At 43.4% G+C, this 21,885-nt stretch overlaps 1 protein-coding gene across 2 annotated transcripts; it reads left to right on the top strand.

The window, feature by feature from the left end:
• The first annotated feature begins 1,556 nt into the window (after nt 1-1,556).
• On the top strand, nt 1,557-7,413 carry LOC113275945 (protein CROWDED NUCLEI 1-like). Of its 2 annotated transcripts, XM_026525529.1 has the most exons (8): nt 1,557-2,105; nt 2,559-2,768; nt 2,968-3,221; nt 3,326-3,596; nt 3,711-3,794; nt 4,145-6,069; nt 6,169-6,391; nt 6,502-7,413. In XM_026525529.1, the coding sequence occupies exons 1-8, from the start codon at nt 1,806-1,808 to the stop codon at nt 6,736-6,738; spliced, it is 3,504 nt and encodes a 1,167-aa protein (XP_026381314.1). In that variant the 5' UTR covers nt 1,557-1,805; the 3' UTR covers nt 6,739-7,413. The 2 variants fall into 2 exon arrangements, with proteins under 2 accessions (XP_026381314.1, XP_026381315.1); XM_026525530.1 differs by lacking the exon at nt 6,502-7,413 and having other exon boundaries at nt 4,145-6,073; nt 6,169-6,289.
• Nucleotides 7,414-21,885: the final 14,472 nt, after the last annotated feature.

Raw genomic sequence — 21,885 nt, 5'->3', positions numbered from 1 at the left:
AATTAACAAGCTTGAAGACATGGCGAGGATAATTTAAAAAAAGAACTTGACGGAGACTCACCGTTAATCTAAACTCTAAAGCTCCTCCTAAGACCAAAGAGAGAAACAATGAGACAATTTGTATGAAGAAAAGTCGGAATTCATAACGGCTAAATTCATCAAAAGTATTGTCATCTTTTTGTATACTAGTAACAGAGATGGCCCTACGGGGCTCACAAAATTCTGCTGAAATAACTGGTCCAAAGCATGGTGATTGTTCTAATTCTAGTTGTTAATTTAAATTTAGAATGGAAAAAATGATTCTCACACAAATAAAAAGAATTACTTCTTCAAGTAATAAGAAACATTTTGTTTATGCGCATGGCCCATGTCTTTCTATTTGTTGGACATTTCGTTTCCATTGTGCAATTTAGGTAAATCCACTAGTCTTCCATTAGATTCCTCCCACCATGTGAAAAATGACACCACTACTTAAAAGAGTGTACGCCGCTGATACCTTGCAACCGACAAGGCAATGCAACGACCTTCTAGTTACGCCGGTAAATTTTTCGGCGTTTCAATCATGGCTACTAATGGGATACTTTATTGGGGAAGATATTAAAATCCATATAAAGTGGTACTGGTACCCCCGTTAATAACGTCGTGGATGACATCTGAAATGGTAATGAGTACTAATGACAAACAATATGTGAGTTTGAGGGTCAAATTATTGTTACTAAACCCAACACTAAGGACGCCGTCTCTATTTATATCCATAGTACTGGACGATTTACTGTGGCAGTTTTGTCCTATCCCATTTCATCTGTAACCTTATCCAAATTCTTTGTATAAAGTGAAAAAAATGATGCTTTCTCTGCTCTCATTTGCAGTTTTGGTTTCCTCCACTTCATCGACAGTGGCAGTACTCCATTTGTAAGGGCGTTTTTGTTTTTGATACGTAATTTCTGGTGTTGACAATTATTGACTTCTCTGGTCAGAGTAAGTCCACAAATTCTTTTCCAAAAACTTGGCGCGTTCTTTTTCAACTTCAAATTCCACCGGAAAATAACAAATCCAAAATCCACATCAAATCCAGCAGGTGCAGACAAGAGCTTGTGGAGGGTAACTCCAGCTAAGCCTTCGTTCTTATCTTGTCTCCGCCCTCCACCAAGCAAAAATAACTTTCAAAAATATAATAAAAATAATAATCCCCCCCCCCCACCCCCCACCAAAAGTATAAGCACATCCTGACGGACACCGAGGCATTAGCCTTCGGTATATTCTTTACACCCAATCTTACTTCATCAAAAACCTAAATCATATTACAAAAACACCCTCACCGTTTATTCGTAATCCTCCCAAGTTCGTGCTTACCTTCATGGGCATTTATGTCTTTGCGTGACAATTTATAAGATGAGCACGTGGAAATCGTAAAGCGGAAAAAATCGAAATTGCAGAAATACCTGCGTAACGGAAAGAAACTTCACCGCAAACAAGGGCAAAATTGTAACTTAACACAACTGTATAGAAATAAAGGAACTCAAAAAAAGACTGCGTTAATTTTGAAAGACCAAAAGAAAAGGATTTACAGAGTGTTAAGACAGAGAGAGAAGAGAGAAACAGAGATTTCTTCGTCTACGGGTTTTTCAATCCGGTGTTAGGGTTTCATCTCGGGTAGAATTTTTTTTTTTTTTTTTTGAATTAGGGTTTGAAACAAGAAGAAAAGGTTTGAGTTTGGGAAATTAGGGTTACAGTTCTTGATTTTTCTTTCATATGAAGGCAAAATCTGAACAAAGTAGAGTAATATTTCTGCAAAGTTCGTCGTGATGTTTACACCGCAGAGGAAAGTGAATAATTGGTCACTAACACCACACAAGAATGGTGGTTCATCAACTGTTCAAAACCCTAGAAAATCTGATTCAAAGGGGAAAAGTTCCAATTTTTCTGAAGGTATTACACCACCGCCTGTGAATTTCTTAGGAGAGAATGGTGGTGGTGGTGTTGATGGCGATGGGGATATGGAGGTATGGAGGAGGTTTAAAGAAGCGGGGTTGTTAGATGAAGCTTCTTTGGAGAAAAAGGATCGAGCAGCACTAATCGAAAGGGTTTCTAAACTCGAAAAAGAGGTATGATTCCTCAATAATTAGGGCTTCTTGTACTGCTTCTCTTAAATTTGTTGGAAGAACTTTTCCTTTTTGTACTTTCAAAACTGAACCATGTAGTTGTGAAATTAGGGTTTTTTCCAGGTGAAAATTGGAGAAACTTTAATAAAGTCTCATGAAATGGATTTAGGTTACAATTTGTTAGAATACAGAATTTCTAGGGTTTTTAGGTTACAATTGAAAGAAATCATGAAATGGAGTTGCAGACATGATTCTTTTCAGTTAGGGTTTGATTTTCATTTTTAATTACGTCTCCATGTATAGAATGTCTGGAGTAATGTGTAAATTGATTAATGGGCAACGATTTCCACATGTAAAACTGGGTGTTGTCAATAATGATGAAAGTGAAATTATATTGTAGTGGTTGTTGTATATCATGATAGATTCTTAACATTTTTTTGTTTCAATGTGCATCAGCTATTTGAATATCAATACAATATGGGGCTTCTTTTGATTGAAAAGAAAGAATGGACTTCACAGTATGATGAAGTCAGGGAAGTTTTGGCAGAAGCGCAGGAGTGCTTGAAAAGAGAGCAATCTAGTCATCTCATCTCAATTTCTGAAGTGGAAAGACGTGAAGAGAATTTGAGAAATGCGTTGGGGGTTCAGAAACAATGTGTAGATGATGTAAGTTTTACTTCTTTCTAGCTCTAATAATTTCTTAGTTTCTCCAGAACCTCCTTTTGTTTCGCTATATGAAAATTTTTAGTTCGACAAGAATGTTCGAATATTTAATTTGTTTGCTGAGGAAAGGAAAGACTTGTCTCTGATGAGAGTCTTGTACTTTTTTGTTGTTTCTCATCTTTTGAAGTTTTGATTGATGCAGCTTGAAAAGGCTCTACATGAGATGCGTGCGGAGAGTGCAGAAACCAAGTATAATGCTGACTTAAAGATGACTGAAGCACATGCTTTAGTTGCTTGCCTTGAGGAAAAATCTATGGAAGTGGAAGCAAAATTGCATGCTGCTGATGCCAAACTGGCTGAAGCTACTCGAAAGAGTTCTGAAATTGAAAGAAAACTGAAAGAAGTGGAGGCTCGTGAAAGTACACTTCGAAGTGAACGGCAGTCGTCAAATGCAGAGTATGTCATTGGCTGCATGTTCTTAATTTATTGGTATCCCGATTGTTCTTGCAGATATTATTTTCTGTAGCATTTGTGTCTCAAATTTGATTTGTTCTTTACAGGCGAGAAATGAATGAAGCAGCTATTGCTAAACAAAGAGAAGAGCTGCGTGAGTGGGAAAGAACCCTACAAGAGCGTGAGGATAGACTGATAGATGGCCGAAGAATCCTCAATCAGAGGGAGGAGAGGGCAAATGAGATGGACAGAAGCTTGAAGCAGAAACAGAAGGATGTCGATGACATACAAAAAATGATTGAGAAAGAATCCTCAAGATTGAAACAGAAAGAAGAGGATTTAGACGTTAGGCTGGCAGAATTAGTTTGTAAAGAAAAAGTGAGTTACTTATTATATGGTCAAGTTTGTCTTATCTTTTGATTAGCTTTGACATCAGCAGTAGTATTATGCAAATTGTCATTCAATGACATTCTCTTTGTAACATTTTTGCAGGAAGCTGACACTAGCAAAGAACAACTAGAGATTAAAGAGAAGGAACTGCTTGCTCTGGAGGACAAGCTAAATGCTCGAGAAAGAGTAAGTAATGCCTATTACAAATGTCCTTGCTGTTTTTCAAGTTGTAGATTCGGATCTCAGCTCCTGGGACAACCTCTCTGGTCATTAGTAGCGAATGTCTTACCCCTGTATGCAATCTTTTATCTTACATGGTGGTATTCAATGGCTTAAATGTTTTTTTTACTATTTTTCCCTGGTCTTGTTCTTCCTTAATTTTGTTGATGTATGTGATGTTTCTATACAATTATTCAATAAGGTTAATTCTTTGAGGCGCTCCGATCTTCTTTTGATATGAGTGTGCAACTAATATAATACACATTTGATGCCCACTGCAGCAAGAGCCTCACAGTCTTTATATGCACTTTATACAGGTGGAGATTCAGAAGCTTGTTGATGAGCAGAACGTCCATCTAGATACTAGAAAACGTGAATTTGAGCTAGAATTGGAGCAACAAAGGAAGTCTCTGGCTGAGGAAATGAAAAGCAAGGCTGTCGCAGTGGAGCAAAGAGAAGCTGAAATCCACCACATGGAAGAAAAGATAGGGAAAAGGGAGCAGGCAGTAGAAAAGAAAATGGAGAAATTAAAGGAAAAGGAGAAAGACCTTGATTTGAAGTGGAAAGAGATGAAAGAGAAAGAGAAGTCTTTCAAATCTCAGGAAAAGGACTTGGAGAAGGAAAAGAAACAACTGGCTGTTGATAAAGAAAATATGCAGAATCTAATAGCTGATCTTGAGAAGAACATGGCTGAGATTAAGGTGGAAAAATTGAGGCTGTGTGAAGAGGAAGAAAAACTCAAAGTAACTGAAGAAGAGAGGACAGAGCATCTGCGCCTGAAGTCTGAACTGAAACATGAGATTGCTAAGTGCAAGCATGAAGAAGAATTGCTTCTGAAGGAGCACGAGGGTCTGAAACAGGATAAGGAGAACTTTGAACGGGAATGGGAAGTACTGGATGAAAAGAAAGCTGAGATTACTAAAGAGCTGAAACAGGTCAGAGAGGAGAGGGAACGATTGGAGAAACTGAAGCAGTCTGAAGAAGAACGACTGAAAACAGAGAAGCTGGAAACACGTGAATATGTTCAGAGGGAATTGGAATTGCTTCGACTGCAAAAAGAATCCTTCGAAGTTGACATGGAGCATGAACGATCAGTTGTATCTGAAAAAGCTCGTGCTGAGAGTGAAGATATGCTACGTGATTTTGAGCTGAGGAAAAGGGAGTTGGAGGTTAATATGCAAAACCAGCGAGAAGAAATGGAAAAAGAATTAAGAAACAGAGAAAGGGTTTTTGAGGAGCAGAGTGGGAGTGAACTTAACAATATCAATCGCTTGAGGGAAGTAGCTCAAAGGGAAATGGAAGACATGAAGCTGGAAAGGAATCGGATGGAAAAAGAGAGAGAGAAAATTGCTGCAAACAAGCAGCATCTTGAGGAACAGCGGCGAGACATGCAGAGAGACATTGAAAAGCTTGATAACCTTATAAAGGGGCTCAAGGATCAACGTGAACAATTTAAGGAAATTGTTAAGAAGAACAAGAGCTGTAAGAACTGTGGAGAGCTGATCAGTGAGTCTGAGATCCTAGCTTTACAGGAAGATGTGGAAACTGTTCCTCTGCCCAGGTTAGGTGGAGATCATTTGGAAGATGGTACAGTTCATGGTTCTGGTTTCAACACATCGGGAGGAGGGCGCATGTCTTGGCTTCGAAAATGCACCGAAAAGATAATGAACTTGTCCCCTCTGAAGGGAACTACAAAAGAGGAGGATTCTCAAGCAATAGCAGGAGAATCTCCTTTGCCCACTCTGCAAGATGGCATTGACGCAGTTGAAGGATTAGACAACAGATCCAGTCTTCCAGAGCCATCCACAAGCATCAGAGAGCTTCAGTATCAACCTACCGTGTCTGATGATGAACACCGCAACATTGAGAACAAAGGACAAGATGTTCCAGAAGATTCTGAGCAGTCAGAGCTGACTATTGGTAGGGGGAAAGGTCGGAAGAAGCCTGGAGTCAGGAGAACGCACTCTGTAAAGGAGGTCGTCAAAGATGCCAGAGTTTTCCTTGGGGAACCCCTAGAGCCGAAGGAAAATTCTTCTCAGTATGGGGAAAATCAAAGAGATAATGCATCAGTTGGGCAAAAGCGGAGTCATGCGCAGACCACAACCAGTGAGCAAGAGGCAGGCGACGATGATTCTCGCTCTGAAAGTGTCACAACAGGTGGCCGTGGGAAGAGGCGGCAAACAGTCGCTCCAGAGTTGCAAACTCCTGGTGGAAGACGATACAATCTCAGGCCACCTAAAAAGTAAGTATACTATTTCATTTTCCAGGTTTATATAATTTTTTATCTGTCCTTAATCCTGGTTATTAACTTGTGTAAATGTTGTTTCCAAATGATGACCAGAACTAGTAAAGCAGCGGCAGCACAATCTTCACTAGACCAGACTAAAGGCAAGAAGACAGAAGCTGATGGTATCAAGATTGCTGAGGTGGAAGCATCTGAACCTGAAACTGCAGTTTCACCCTCTGTGCAGGAGGTTGCTGGTGAAAATGACCAGAGCACACATCTGGTGCAGGTGGCCACATTGAGGAGTGTAACAGAAGTTCAGGAGTTCGTTGTTAGCAGGGTAAAGAATCAAACCTTGGTTTTGTGTTTTTATTTCAAATTTCGTGTAGGTTCCTCTTTTTGGGTTGTGGGTTTTGTACAGTTGGGTCATATCAATTTGCTTTTCTACAGGCGGAGGGGAACAATGATGATGCCAGGAGGTTGGTCGAGAATATGGAGACAAGCATAACAGAAGGGACTCAGATTTATGGCGAGCTTGAGGAAGGAGACGAGTATGGAAGTGAAGTTAGGGGGGATGATGAGGATGAGGGGGATGACGGTGAGACTGACGATGATGATAACGAGTCTGACCTGCAACCTGGTGAGGTTTCGGTTGGGAAGAAGATTTGGACTTTCTTCACAACGTGATTGATAATGTCCAGCAGCACTTGATGGACAATGTCTTGACTGCATTCAATTTTTGAGACTGCTGGTTAAGAGTCCCTTGGTGTCGTAAGCTTGGTCGAGAATATGGAGACGAGCATAACAGAAGGGACTCAGATTTATGGCGAGCTTGAGGAAGGAGACGAGTATGGAAGTGAAGTTAGGGGGGATGATGAGGATGAGGGGGATGACGGTGAGACTGACGATGATGATAACGAGTCTGACCTGCAACCTGGTGAGGTTTCGGTTGGGAAGAAGATTTGGACTTTCTTCACAACGTGATTGATAATGTCCAGCAGCACTTGATGAACAATGTCTTGACTGCATTCAATTTTTGAGACTGCTGGTTAAGAGTCCCTTGGTGTCGTAAGCTTGTAGGTATTAAAGTTAGAAGCTCTCTTCTTTGTTTCAGGTCTTAGGGCTGTGTTTGTTATTATTTGGTAGTGCAGCACTGCTACTAGTAACTACTCCCATTGATGTTGATAAATATAACTGGTTGGGTTACCAATTTAACAGTCACGTTTTTGTGTTTCCTGCACACTAATTGGTTTTGTCTGGAGTGGTTTGTAATCAAGCTCTGTTGTAACTCTATTGTTTTTAGCTTATGAAATAGGATGCCAGCTGCTTGAACACGTAAGCTGTTTCTTTCTTCTTTTTTAACGTCTTAGTTGACATGATCGTATCTCTACTGGGTGTAAATGCTGAAAGCCTTCTGTAGTTTTTTTCTTCTTTTTTATGGCAAGCCTTCTGAAGTTAATATCTAGTCTAAATCTGTGACGCCACACTATAAAGCCCGGACAGGTATGGAAGCTACTTGGGATTGCCAAGATTTGGATGCTACTATCCATACAGTAGTATTTTTCTTTTTTCTTTCTAGACAACGTACTCTCTTGTTGTCGCAGCATATAACCATCAAGAAAAATCATGTTAGACATGGTTAAGTTCACATTGATTGATTTTGCTTAGGATTGGCAATTTAAGGCATCTATTTGCTTAAAAATTAGCTATGAATAGTGTAGCTTATCATGTAAGTAATGTAGTATTAATTAAGAGTTCTTAGTAAGTAGCTTTCAAAAACATCACTCTCAAACACACATTATAGCTTGAGTATGATCAAAGCTGATATTGATTGCTCAAATAAAATCCTAAGAAAATAAAATGAATTTGTTTAACATTGCTGTTAAAATGGACTTTTACATTGGAACCATTTGAGATTAATGAGAACACTCAAATCACGAAGGCATGCGAATGCTCACAACCAATCATCGTAATTTAGAGTGATTTGTGATGATGATAACTTAGTGTTGATTCCTCGGCTCAAAACCTTCGGGTTTATCACAACCTCATCTAACAACTCCATGCGGGGCGTTTGCGCACGGGATATAGGTAAAAACAATACATACAAGTAAAGATCCATGGGGTTAGGCAAATATAAAGTGCTGAAATATAAACAAGACCGAGGTTTACGTGGTTCAGCACTAAGGCCTACGTCCACGGGGTTTGTTGTTTCACTATGTTCTTCACGGTTACAAGAGTAGTCGAATGACTTTTGGGCTTACATGTATTTTCTCTTCTAAAGGATTAACTTACACTCGAAATCTCTCTCTCCTTCCCTTCCTGATTTTTCCCATCCCCTCTCATCTTGGTGGGGAGGGGGTACTTATAGGGTTAGAGTGTGGGACCCCTCTCTGAAGGCCGTTGGAACCTTATCTTCTAGTGTCTTGTGTCCATCACGCAGAGGTCTGCGTTTGCCACTTGATCACGCAGAGACATCTTCGCTCGTCCCACGGGTTGATCGACACGTATACTGCTCAGAGTGTTTAATGAGGGTAGTTGAGATGCCTGCTCGTGTCAGACAAGTGTCTTCTGCCCCTGTCACGTCCGTGTCAGCTAATTTTCTCTCCACCGTTGATCTTAGCTTCTTTTGGGGATGAGATAAAGTAACTCCTTGGGGTTTATTAGGTGTTCCGTAGTGCATCGTATTTTGATGTCTTGGCCTGCATGCTTTCCACGTATCATTCTATATACACGTGTCTGATGGTGAGATATATGTATACACAATTTGCCCCTTTTCTTCGGGCTTGAATGTTTAATGGGTGCATTGAAGAAAACAGTCGTTGCATATTATTCTATCTCTCCTAATAACTTTTCCTAGATACTTGGGCACGTCTTTTATTTGTGCATTAACTGCTCATGTAACAGGCACGTTTCCCATTCCTCCATTAATTTCCTTTTCTTTCTTTCGGGTATATTAAGGAGAGAAAGAAAATTAATTTCATTCTTCCTAAACATTCTCTCGGTTTTCATTCTTCGTTCTTCAGCCCTTAAATTCTCTGTCAGCCTTCATTCTTCAGCCCTTAAATTCTCTGTCAGTCTTCATTCTTCAGTCCTTAAATTCTCTGTCAGTCTTCATTCTTCAGCCCTTAAATTCTCTCCACCTTAGCATTAATCACGCTTGCCTCCTCTTTATTTCTGATTTGTTCTTTCTGCTGCTGTTTTTGCTGGTAAGTTTTTCTTTTCTTTGTTTCCATGGTTTTGCACTATGTTGATTTGTAAATTTTCTGCTACTGTTGTTCCTTGTTTGTGATGAAGAAATTCTTTTAATGCTTGCATGCTAGTTTGCCCCTGTTCTTCGTCTTAAATCAAGGAGGCCATTGTTTTCTTGTATTGATTGAGCTTTTCAGGGTAGGGATTTTATGGAATTTCGAGCATGTATGCTAATTTTAGGGTTTCTGCGTTATCGTGTGTGGATTGATATTTATGTGGTTTTTTGATTGTTGGTAATGTCCTTGAGTTTGTTTTTGACTTGTTTATGATTAATCTTTTCGCAGCCATGTCTGACCGTCCGCGGCTTCCTTATCAGACTCCTGGTTCTGGTCTATCGAGATCTCCTCCGCGTAGAGAGTCTCAAGATGATGTTCGTAGAACTCGAGTTTCTTCTGGGGCGAAGGCCTCATCTTCTAGGGAAGAGATTCCTTCGACAAATCCTTCTGAGGCTCGAAAAGTCTTCGATCGCGCGGTGTCTCGTCCGCGTGATGATGTTAGGAGTGCGCAGGCACCGACTCGTGCTGTCGCTTTTGATGTTCCTCCTCTACGTTCTGTAGTGCCCGAGCATCATCTGTCGCCCCCTCCTACAACTTCTTTTAAAGGTAAGAATACGAAAGGTGGTGTTCCGAGGGCTGAATCTTCAAAAAATCCTTCTTTGAAGAGAAAGGCTTCCGAGGCGTTCATTGGTTCATCCGGTCCCGCCGAGGAGGATGAGGCTGCCCCATTGATACGCAGCGTTTCGGTCAGCAAGAAAAAAGTAACGTTCAAGCATATTGAACTCTAAATTTTCAAGGAAAAGCATGAGCTTCAAGCCTTCGAGGTTCGTTTCTATGCCCCTGAGGATGATATTACTTATGAGCTTATCTCGAAGTATGAGTTCGATGAATTTCATTTGTTGACTACGGTCGGAGCGTTCGAAGCTGGTCTTATGCTGCCGTTGTACAAGTCAGGTGATTCCTTCTACTATGATGTGCTTGCTAGTCGTGAAGGCTCTTCCACCAATACTCACAGCCGTTCTGTATCGCAACTATCGGGGAATTATCTCCGTGCCCTGAGGGAGTGCTATCTGCGGAGTAAGGGGGAGACGACAATGAATTGTTACGTTCCCAATCCCGCGGAGAGGGAATGGTATACTCCTGAGAATTTCAATAACTCCTTCGGTGATTACGTCAATAGTAGGAACCGTAATCCGTGGAGTGTCAGCCTTCGGAATCTCGCTGCTCCTCAGGGAGAAATTCGTCTGTTAAATAAGGTCAGCGATGCCAAGCTGAAGTATGTTCCCGGCACGGAGGGTTCTAGTCAGCGGAAACTTTTCCCGGCCCGCGAGAGGATCAAGCGCGACCATGACTACGAGTGGCACGCTACCGTTATCGAAGTTGTTGGTCCATGGGCGTACGGTTGGATCCCTGGTCCACGCGGTTGGCATCCTACTGAGAGTAGCAAGCCACGTGAATCTCCTCCTGCTCGTTATGGAGATTTCTGTCCCTGGCGTTTAAACTTCGCAGGTATGAATTTTCCTTATGCCCTTGACGTCGTTGAGGGAGACGAGGAGGAAGGTTCTGGTGTTATACTTCCACCGAGGAGTGCCTCGACTGCTCAGGTACGCGGATTCTAGTTGCGCTTTTCCTTCTTTAGAAATTCAACTGTTCGGGAAAAATAATTCTTTTTGTGGTGTTGGTTTTCAGGTGTCGAAGAAGAAAAAGATTAAGCCGAAGCAGTCTTCTACCATTGTGATGGGTGAGGCTGAGGCCCATGAAGAAGTTACAAGTCCGGTGAACGAAGAGTTTGCTGAGGATGAGGAGATTACAGATGGGGAGGAACGTACTGGTACTTCCCCTATCAATGTCGAAGAAGAGGTCTGTGTGGGTCATGATGGTGATGAAGGGAGAAACAACGCCGTGGTAGCTGATGACGGTGTTATTGGTGATATTTCTGTCCCTGTTGGGGATGCCGCGGATACTCTCCCCACCCTTTCTCAAGAGTTTTCTTTTGATCGGCTGTATTCCACAGGGGAGTTTATGGATGGTGCCCTCGATTTTCCTGAGGACTTCTCTCTACTTTCCCCCAATGATGATTGGGATGTCCTCGGGGGTGCTAGTAACGGAGACGCTGTTGTTCAAGATGGTGGCGCGGAGGAGCATGGTGCGCATGTGGGTGCCGACATTTGTGCTGAAGGGGCCGTGTCAGAAAAGGGGAAGTCGATGATTGATTCGCCTGCTGCGGATCTTCCTCATTCGCCGACATCTGAGGGTGAGGACGCCATAATGGATTGGCTCAAGGAAAAGAATCTGCTATTTGTCCCTCATCCCGCCCCTGTTGTTGCTGGTGAAAAGGATTCTGATGCGTATACCTGTCGTATGATGGAAATGTCTTCCAAGGCGCGGGTGTCTGAGGCTCGGGGAAGAAATTTGAGTGTTCCCGAAGCTACCCTTGTGTCGGAGCCTCCTACTTCCGTTGCAGATATGATGGCCATAGCCGACGGGTATCAATATGGCTTTCCTCAGCAGCGTGTCTTGGAGGTAAATTTTCGTATATACTTCTACGTGAGGATCCAATTCTTCGGTGAAATAATGTTTTTCGTCTTGATGTGTAGATGATGATGAGTGAGCATTGTAACCACGTGCTGTATCAGTTCTTCAAAGCAAAATCTCTGAAGCTCGAGGCTAAGCTTCGTCACAGAGAAAAGGAATTATCTGCGGCTGAGGTGGAAATAGAAGAGCTGAAGAAAAGCCTCAAGGAGAAAGAAAAGCTGGGTGAAGCGGAGGCCAGTCTTCGTTCAGAGCTTGTTGCTATTCGCGCTGAGTTAGAGCAGACTCGCGGCCAAGTTTCAGCTTTCACAGGTTTGGTTCTTTTTTATCTTTTTCCCTCGCAGTGTGTCGTTATTCCTCTATTTCTTAGTTGTTCTGTCTGAGTCTCCCCACCCTATCTCCAGTGGGTGGCGTCCCCGAGCTGATATGGCTTCGAAACGAAAGAGCACGGCAAAGATCTCGTATTAAAGATCTTGTTGAGAAAATTAAGAGTGAAGCCAAGAAATGGGATGCTCGGGCTGAGGTATGGCGCGCAAGGCATGTTCATATGGTCGACATGCAAAATCTGTATAACCATGACCGTGCTTTATTTAATGGTACGCTGCTGTGGACACGTGATAGTCTGCGGGAATCCCGTGAGCGTACTTCTTTGTTGGAGTCTAGGATACAACTTCTGGAAGAGGAATTACAAAAGGCTCGATCCCTCCCTTTTCCAGGAGTTGAGGATAGTGTGCGGTGTCTTATCAGAGAAAGGGACAATGCCCGTGCCGAAGCCGATGCTCTAAGCAAGGCCCTTGCCGCGTCCCGCGTTGAAGTAGCTCGTCAGGCTGAGTCTGAGAGAAATGTTGAAGTGTGTATGTACAGATTGAGCAAGGGGGTATCAGAGATAAACAAAGAAGTCGACCACCTTCGTCACATGGATTCTATGAAGCAGGTAGAATTAGATGCCAGTCAATTTACTCTCACCAACCTTCAACTAGATTATAAGAAATTATCCGCGGAATATGACCATCTTGATGAAGCGCGAGATGCGGTTGTTAATGAGTATGAAGAAGCTTCGGCTTGTGTCGAAGGTATAACCCTATTCCATCGAGTGTGATTGTGTCTTTTTTGTGCTAACTCCCTGGTGTTGTCTTTTTCAGAACTCGAGGGACAACTTCGCGTTACAAATGAAAAACTTGAAAAGGCTCAATCTTCCTTAGCGCAACAGGAAGAACAGACTAAGCATTTTAAGAGTTTGGCGGCATCCCGCGAAGAGGCCGTCGGTGCTGCTTCTAAAGAAGTGAATCATCTGTCTTCATTGTTATCCCAAGCCCAACAGCGGACGACAGTTATTAAGCACAAGGCTCGGTGTCAATTGGCTGAGGAGACGAACAAGATGCTAGAGAAGATAGAACTTGGCCTAAAGAACGAGCATGGTCTTGTGAAGAACTATCCGCGTCGTCCAGTTCCTGCTGCCTTGCCTGGCTCCTCGGGACCCTCATCTGGTGGGAGTGTCCCTTCAAGTCTTCGGAACAATCCTATTGATGGGGTGGCATCATCTAGGTAGAGACCGCAGCATTTTGTAGAGACCGCGACGTCATTATCCTTCCACTTTTTGTAATCATGTAAAAAGAATATTTTTTGCTAGTATCATGTAAAAGGAATATTTTTTGATGCGTACTCTTCCTTGAATTGGCCTTCCACTTTTTGTAATCGTCCTTTATGAAATGGATCCTTTTTTTGATATACCTGCAATGTTGGTTTGTTTTTATTTTAAGCATTGTGATGAAAGACTCTAAAAATAAAAAAAGGATTTTAAGTGTTTGGGTGCGATCCCGAAGGGAGGTACCTTCGTGATCGGCTTGAGACCTGTTACCCCGCTGGCGAACCCTTGGCCAGAGGATTCCCAGACGGTGGGGGCCGAGGCAACGTTCTAGGATATGGGGTTAAAAAATTTACATACACCCATTCCGTCGACCCGTTGCCTTAAGATTGGTTGGGTATCTCTTTCTGCTGGGTGCCTCCCCCCTGGTCTTACACTTATGGACACTGACGGGGGAGCCCTGTGAGATTGTAGATTAACTACTTTCCCCAATATTGTCGATAGGTTTAGTAGATACATAGAAAGCTTGTTTGATTGATAGGTTGAGGCCTGCAATTCCTCGTCCAGAGATAGAAACATGTAGAGTGGTCACGATCCCTTCTTCTTCTGGTACCCTTCACGCAGTTGCAAGGCTGCGTTGCCCCTATGGGAAGTATGGTTTGAGCCACTTAGCATTCCAAGGATGTCGGAGGACTTCGCCTTTCAGATTACGAAGGTAGTAGGAACCGCTTCCCGCAATATCATGTATTATAAAAGGTCCTCCCCACGTAGGTGCTAACTTTCCCCATCTCTTCTCTCGTTGATACTGTGGGATTATTCTCAACACATACTGCCCCTCTACAAAATTCCGGAGCTTTACCTTTTTGTTGTACTCCCTTGCAAGTCTTCGTTGGTAATTTTCCATCTTCTGCAATGCTGCTTCCCTTCTTTCTTCTAGGTTGTCCAATCTCTCTAACATCATGTCTGTTGTGAGATTTTTCTCCCACGCTTCGGTCTTTGTGGTTGGCATGAGTATCTCTGTAGGGATGACTACTTCAGCTCCATAAGTGAGAAGAAACGGGGATTCCCCAGTGGCGGATCTTCGCGTTGTCCTGTATGCCCATAACACATTGTACAGCTGTTCACACCATCTCCCTTTATGCTCGTCTAATTGTTTTTTGAGTATAAGGGCGAGGGTCTTGTTGGTAGCTTCCGCTTGCTCGTTGCTTTGAGGGTATATGGGGGTGGACTTGTTCTTTCTTATCTTGAAAGTATCGAAGAGCATGTCTATATTTTTTCCCTGTAATTGTTTACCATTATCAGACACAATTTCAGCGGGTATACCGAATCTGCAAATGATGTTCTGGAATATGAAAGTAAACACATCCACGTCTCTGATCCTGGCCAAGGCCTTAGCCTCCACCCATTTACTGAAGTATTCCGTGGCTACTATCAAAAATCGTATTTTCCCTGATCCTTCGATGAAAGGCCCGACAATGTCTACGCCCCATTTTGCAAACGGCCACGGGCTATCGACGGAGTTTAACATTGTTGCCGGCGCGTGGATCTTTTTGGCGAAGCGCTGACATTCTTCACACCGTCGGGACATCCTCGCGGCATCCTGTATCATTGTCGGCCAGTAATATCCTTGCGTTTTTTCTTTGTCAGCTAGTGATCTCATGCCGCTATGATTCCCCGCGTCACCATAATGAATATCGTTTAGAATTCGATGCCCATCTTTCCGGGACAAGCAACGTAGTAATGGTCCGAGGAAGGATTTCTTGTACAGGACCCCATCCCGAAGATCATATCTTCCTACTTTGGAGAGTATCTTCCTAGCTTGTTTCTGATCCGCAGGTAAGCTTCCTTTTTCGAGAAAGGCATGGATCAAAACTCTCCAGTCATCTTCGTTGCTGAAGTCTTCATCTTGATTTTCTCTTGACAGGATATCTTCTTCGTCAAAGTCGTTATGGATGTCTTCTCCTACCTGGTCTTCGATATTTTCTTCCACTGTATCTTGATTGGTAGCGAAGGAGAATTGAGATGCAATCGAAGGCTCGTATACCCTTGCTATTTTAATAGCTTCGACGTTTTTATCCCTCAGCATGGATGATATATATGCTAGGGCATCCGCGTGCCTGAGGTCCCTTCTGCATAAGTGCCGGAACTTGATGTTCGGGATTTGCGATGCCAATGTTTGGACCAAGGCCATGTAAGCTGAGAGGGTGTCATCGTACACATTATACTCGAGCCCTATTTGCCGTATGACAAGTTGCGAATCACTTGTCAGCCTTACATCGGTTACCCCCATCTCTATTATTATACGGAAGGCATGTACGACAGCTTCGTATTCAACGATGTTGTTGGTATGCTCTTTGAATTCTAACCTAAGTGCCTGTATAATCCTTTCTACGGTTAGGGTGGTGATGACAATGCCTATTCCTGCTCCTTCCTTATTTTTGGATCCGTCGACGAATACTTCCCATTGTCTTTGACTCGCGGGTTCGAGGATATCCATTGGATCCTTGTTTTCTTCCTCGGCTTCTGGTATTCCCTTAATCTCTTCGTCGTTGTCAAGGGGGAGGTCTGCTAAGAAATCCGCCAGAACTTGGGACTTCCGAGAATGTTGAATTTCATGAATGATGTTGAATTGGTCCAGATGGGTGTTCCATTTGGCTATTCTGCCCACTTTTCCCGTGCTTATGAGGACTGCTTCCAATGGTGCTTTGCATGGGACCCTGACGAGGTGAGTTAGGAAGTAGGTTCTCAGCTTTTGAGTAGCCCATACCAATGCGAGGATGAGCTGTTCGATCTTGGTATAGTTCCTTTTCGCAGAATTGAGGGTCTTGCTGACGTAATAGATAGGCTGTTCTATCTTCGGATTGGTTTTGACCAACACTGCGCTGACTGCGTCTTCTGTTGCTGCTATGTACAATGCCAAAACCTCATCAGGATCTGGCTTCTGCAGGATCGGGATTGAGGCTAGGTGTTCTTTGATTTTTTGGAATACTTCCTCGCATTCAACGGTCCATTCGAACCTGCTCCCTTTTTTGAGAATATTGAAGAAATGTTTGCATTTGTCCGAGGATCGGGCAATAAATCTGCCCAAAGCTGCTATGGATCCATTGAGTTTCTGTACTTCCTTTAAATTCTTCGGGGACGGCATTTCTACTATGGCCTGAATCTTTGCTGGGTCTACCTCGATGCCCCTTTTTGTTACCAGATACCCGAGGAATTTCCCCGAGGTGACACCGAAAGTACATTTCTCCGGATTCACTTTCATGTGATGTTTTCTCATTGCTTCGAAGATATTTCTCAGATCTTGGTGGTGATCTTTGCGCAGCTTACTTTTGACGAGCATGTCGTCAACGTAGACTTCTAAGGTTCCTCCAATCCATGGCTTGAAGATAGCATCGACCATTCTTTGGTATGTTGCCCCTGCGTTTCGAAGTCCGAAGGGCATTCTAGTGTAGCAATAAAGGCCATGTGGGGTGTAGAACGCTGTGTGTGGCTGATCTTCTTCTGCCAGGGCTACTTGGTTGTAGCCAGAATGTCCATCCATGAATGACAGTTCTTCATATCCTTCTACTGCTTCTACCAGCTGATCTATGCTTGGAAGGGGATAGTTGTCCTTTGGACATGCCTTTTTGAGATTAGTAAAGTCGATGCATATTCTAACCCCTCCATTTTTCTTAGGAACAATGACCATGTTGGAGATCCAGGTAGGGTACTTGACTTCCTTGATAAATCCTGCGTCTAGTAGTTTCCGAAGTTCTGTTTCTACTGCCTCGTGATACTCTGGAGCTACTTTTCGTATTTTCTGTCTGAACGGGGGCGTGCCCGGTTTGATGCGTAGCTCATGTTGGATTACTTTCGGTTCAATCCCCGGCATATCTCCTAGCTTCCAGGCGAACACATCCGCGTATTCCTTAAGTAATTTGGTTAAAGAATCTTCTCTTCCTTCGTCCATTATGGTCCCTATTTTGATCATCTTCGGGATTTCTTCCGTTCCTATGTTGATTTCTTTTATGGGCTCCACTGGTGTGAACACAGGCTTCGGATTTCCGAGGACTGGGACGTTCTTTAATTGCTATTTAGCGTGTTTCTGTCTTTCGCTGGTTGTTGAAGTACTTGTCTCTGTGCTTAGGACATTATCATCTTTCGTCAAGCCCTTCCTGTAGTTTCCTTGAGGAACAGGTCTATGGCCTTCTCTTTCGCGATTTCTTTATTTTTTAGTCTTCGGATTTTTCGCTGCTCTTCTTGCTCGTTGTTGATATGATCCTGAGTGGCCTGACACTCTCTCGTAGTGACCCGATCTCCCTTGATTTCCATTACTCCCTCAGGTGTTGGGAATCTGAGATATTGGTGGTACGTTGCCGCAAATCCTTTGAGTTTATGCATCCGTTTTCGTCCAATAATGGCGTTGTAGGGGGATGGGGTGTCCACCACACTGAATCGGGTTTCTAATTTCATGGGCCCTGCGTTAACCTGCAACACGATGTCTCCCAAGGGCTTCGTGGGTGCTCCATTGAATCCGTAGATGGTGTAATAAGAGGTCATTAACTGTTCATCATGGAGCTTCATCCGTTTGAATGCATCGTAAAATAGGACGTTTACGGAGCTTCCCCCGTCTATGAGGATCTTTTTGAGGTTACATCCAGCTACTGGTAGTGTTAGGACCAAGGGATCGTTATGGTCTTCCATATATTCTTCGATATCTTCGGCATCGAAGATGATAGGAGATTCCATCCACTCTTCGTGCTCGTCCACCTCTATCCCATCGACCTTATACAATTCGCAGCGGTCTTCGAATTTCTTTCGTAACCTCTTTCCTATCTGCGTTGTAAGTGAGGGCCCTGTGGCTTCGGAACACGAGATGGTGTTGATTGTGCGGTTTCCTTCCGGAAGTTGGACTGGTTTGGTTCGTTTGGATCTATCCTCGGTAATATCCTTTCGTACGTAATGTTTGAGCTCTCCCGCATCAATTAATTTTTGGATCATTATTTTAAGGTTCTTGCATTTTTCGGTCTGGTGTCCGTTGAAACAATGATATTCACATTAATCTTTAGACTTCTCGGATATCGGGGGCTGCTTTCCCTTAGACCATGGCCACTCCAGGTTTTCCCTCCCTTTGATATCTCGTAGGATACGAGCATAGCTAGCGTTGAGTTTCGTGTAAACTTGATCTTCGAATTTTCGGTCACCTGTTCTTCGTTCATCCCTTCGTTCCTTCCTATCTTCGTGAGGTCTCTCCACTGAGCAACTCCTTTTGGCCCCATTGGTTTGTTCTGCTGAATTGGTGCGGTGAGATCTCTGCGGATATGCCCTCGGGTTTTCCCGTTGAATTTCTTCAAGTCGAGCGTGCTTTTCAATAATTATTCGAAGATCTCCCTCTGTCTTAGGCACGCTTCCATGAATCTCAACAAATAGGGGACTCATTCGGTCTAATCCCCATTTGTAGCAATTGATGCTTACCACTGGGTCCACGCTCCCTATGGCTTGGCAGATCTTGTGCCATCTGTTAGTGTATTCCCTCGTGGTTTCCTTGTAGCCAATCGCTAGTGAAAAGAGCTTATCCATTCCGGTGTTTACAGTCTTGTTGTACACGTATGTTCTTAAGAATTTCTCTGCGAGTTGGTCGTATGAGTGGATGGAGTCTGGTGGCAGATTATCAAACCATGATAATGCCGATCCCTTCAGGCTTGACGGGAAGTATCTGCAGAGTATGACGTCGTTCTGACCCCATCTAGCTAAGACACGGTTGTAATACCGAATATGTGCAGCAGGGTCGCTGGATCCATCATAGCATTCGAACGTTGGGACAGGGCATTTCAGCGAAATAGGGGTGTTGGGAAAGCGATGAGTTAAGGGCGTAGAGTTAGCTTCTCTCATGACCTCTTCTAACCTCCCCCCGCCTTGTCTACTTTTTAATTGCCTGATCTCGTCCATCATCTCATCTCGTAGCTCTTCCATCGCGCGGTGGTGCCCTAGGTTCTTCTGCTCGTTATAGTCTGATTCTCCGTCGTCATAATCCGGGTCGGATACGCTACTTCCCCTAGTCGCGTCGCCATTAGCCGCTATGACGACTCTTCGGTCTCGGTTTGGCTCTGGTGCTTTGGAATTTGCTTCATCAAGTTGTTGGATGGTCTTCGTGCTTAGAGCAATCCGATCCTTTAAATCTTGATTTTCTCTGGCCAACAGAGCTACAACATCTGCGTAAACCTGCTGGCTCTTCTTCAATTCTTCAAGCTCAGCCATCAGTCGATGTGATTGGTTGGACCCCTGATTGGGAGTCCCAGCTCGTGCCACTACGTCCATGGTGCCTCCTTCCTCTACGGTCTGCACTAAAGGTGGCAGAGGTTCAGCTTCGGTTGCTGGCATTTCTAAATCGGGGTGAGTGCCCCTCTGCGGTGCTAGAGCCGCCGGTATGGTTTGATTTTGATCATTTGTTGGTGGCATTCCGAAAGTTGGAAGGTGCACGGGTTGGTATGTTCTGGATTCATCCACCCTTTCTCTTGGTTGATGAAATTGATTCATAGCACAAGTTTTGCTGGCCTCTGCAGCCTTCGGGACTACCGCAGCCGCACCGTACTTTGTCGCCGCTGCTCTGAGAGCCGCGGCTGCAACTGAATTAGCGTTCATAGGTGAAGTGATTTCCGCATTAACTTGCCTTTGACTGGTCATTTTAGCTTTGTCTCCTTTCTGCTTGCTTCGGGTGATGACCGGGGTTGTCCTAGGTGTTTCCTTTGACAAAGCTTTGGATTTTCCTGCTTCCTGCGTCTTTTCCATCACGGGTCCTTTTGTCGACAATGAGATCTCGCAGAAACTCGCCTTCCTTGCTCACAATCCGTTCTTTCTGCACAAGGGAATTTCAAACAGCGAAAAACGGGAATATCCGCGTGAATCGGGTTAGTTTGCGAAATATCTTCTTCCAGGAGAGGATTAATACATACAGGTTACAATACACGGGTTAAAGTTTTATTAAAAGAGATCCTTTTAAAAATGCAAGTAGATCCTTTAAAAAACTACGAAAACCCCCCTGAGAGACAGGTTCGCACGAGATCTAAAGAAAAACGTAAATCCATGGATCAAAACAATGAATCTTATTCGAAGATAATGGGTGCGTTTTTGGAATATAATGAAGTTAACAAATGATCTATACAGTCCGAGCTAATAAATCAGAGCAATCATATGCCAGTTTAAGATGAAATCACAGGACAAGATAAATCTTTTACCGGGACGAAGTCCCTGTTTCTAGCGCCAAATTGTGAACACTCAAATCACGAAGGCATCCGAATGCTCACAACCAATCATCGTAATCTAGAGTGATTTGTGATGATGATAACTTAGTGTTGATTCCTCGGCTCAAAACCTTCGGGTTTATCACAGCCTCATCTAACAACTCCATGCGGGGCGTTTGCGCACGGGATATAGGTAAAAACAATACATACAAGTAAAGATCCATGGGGTTAGGCAAATATAAAGTGCTGAAATATAAACAAGACCGAGGTTTACGTGGTTCAGCACTAAGGCCTACGTCCACGGGGTTTGTTGTTTCACTATGTTCTTCACGGTTACAAGAGTAGTCGAATGACTTTTGGGCTTACATGTATTTTCTCTTCTAAAGGATTAACTTACACTCGAAATCTCTCTCTCCTTCCCTTCCTGATTTTTCCCATCCCCTCTCCTCTTGGTGGGGAGGGGGTATTTATAGGGTTAGAGTGTGGGACCCCTCTCTGAAGGCCGTTGGAACCTTATCTTCTAGTGTCTTGTGTCCATCACGCAGAGGTCTGCGTTTGCCACTTGATCACGCAGAGACATCTTCGCTCGTCCCACGGGTTGATCGACACGTATTCTGCTCAGAGTATTTAATGAGGGTAGTTGAGATGCCTGCTCGTGTCAGACAAGTGTCTTCTGCCCCTGTCACGTCCGTGTCAGCTAATTTTCTCTCCACCGTTGATCTTAGCTTCTTTTGGGGATGAGATAAAGTAACTCCTTGGGGTTTATTAGGTGTTCCGTAGTGCATCGTATTTTGATGTCTTGGTCTGCATGCTTTCCACGTATCTTTCTATATACACATGTCTGATGGTGAGATATATGTATACACAATTAATGTTCACAATTAAACTATACAAACCATTTGAGATCAATTCAAAATTTCAAATCTATGTGGTTTGTCATAATCTGTATTTTGATCTCATCTCCTACGGATCATGCTTGTCCACATAACAATTTTGATGGACTATTTTGCACCCCTATGATCGATCGTATTCCTCTATTTTATCGTTGGGAGAGAAGTCTAGGATTCGACTCCCATAAAGGGAGAGTTGTAGCCTTTTCGACCCCTTCTTCTATGGTTATCAGAGTCGTGGAGTCTAGAAAATCAAATACTAATAAAATCTGGTTGGTGGTGGGAACAGGTTCAGTTGGTTTGGACTTTAGATGCCATTCGCCAAAAAAACAAAAACAAAATCATCATTTGTATGATTGGCA

The sequence above is a fragment of the Papaver somniferum genome, chromosome 4 (assembly GCF_003573695.1).
Source record: "Papaver somniferum cultivar HN1 chromosome 4, ASM357369v1, whole genome shotgun sequence".
Taxonomy (NCBI): Eukaryota; Viridiplantae; Streptophyta; class Magnoliopsida; order Ranunculales; family Papaveraceae; genus Papaver; species Papaver somniferum.
This window is presented reverse-complemented; position numbering and strand designations above follow the sequence as displayed.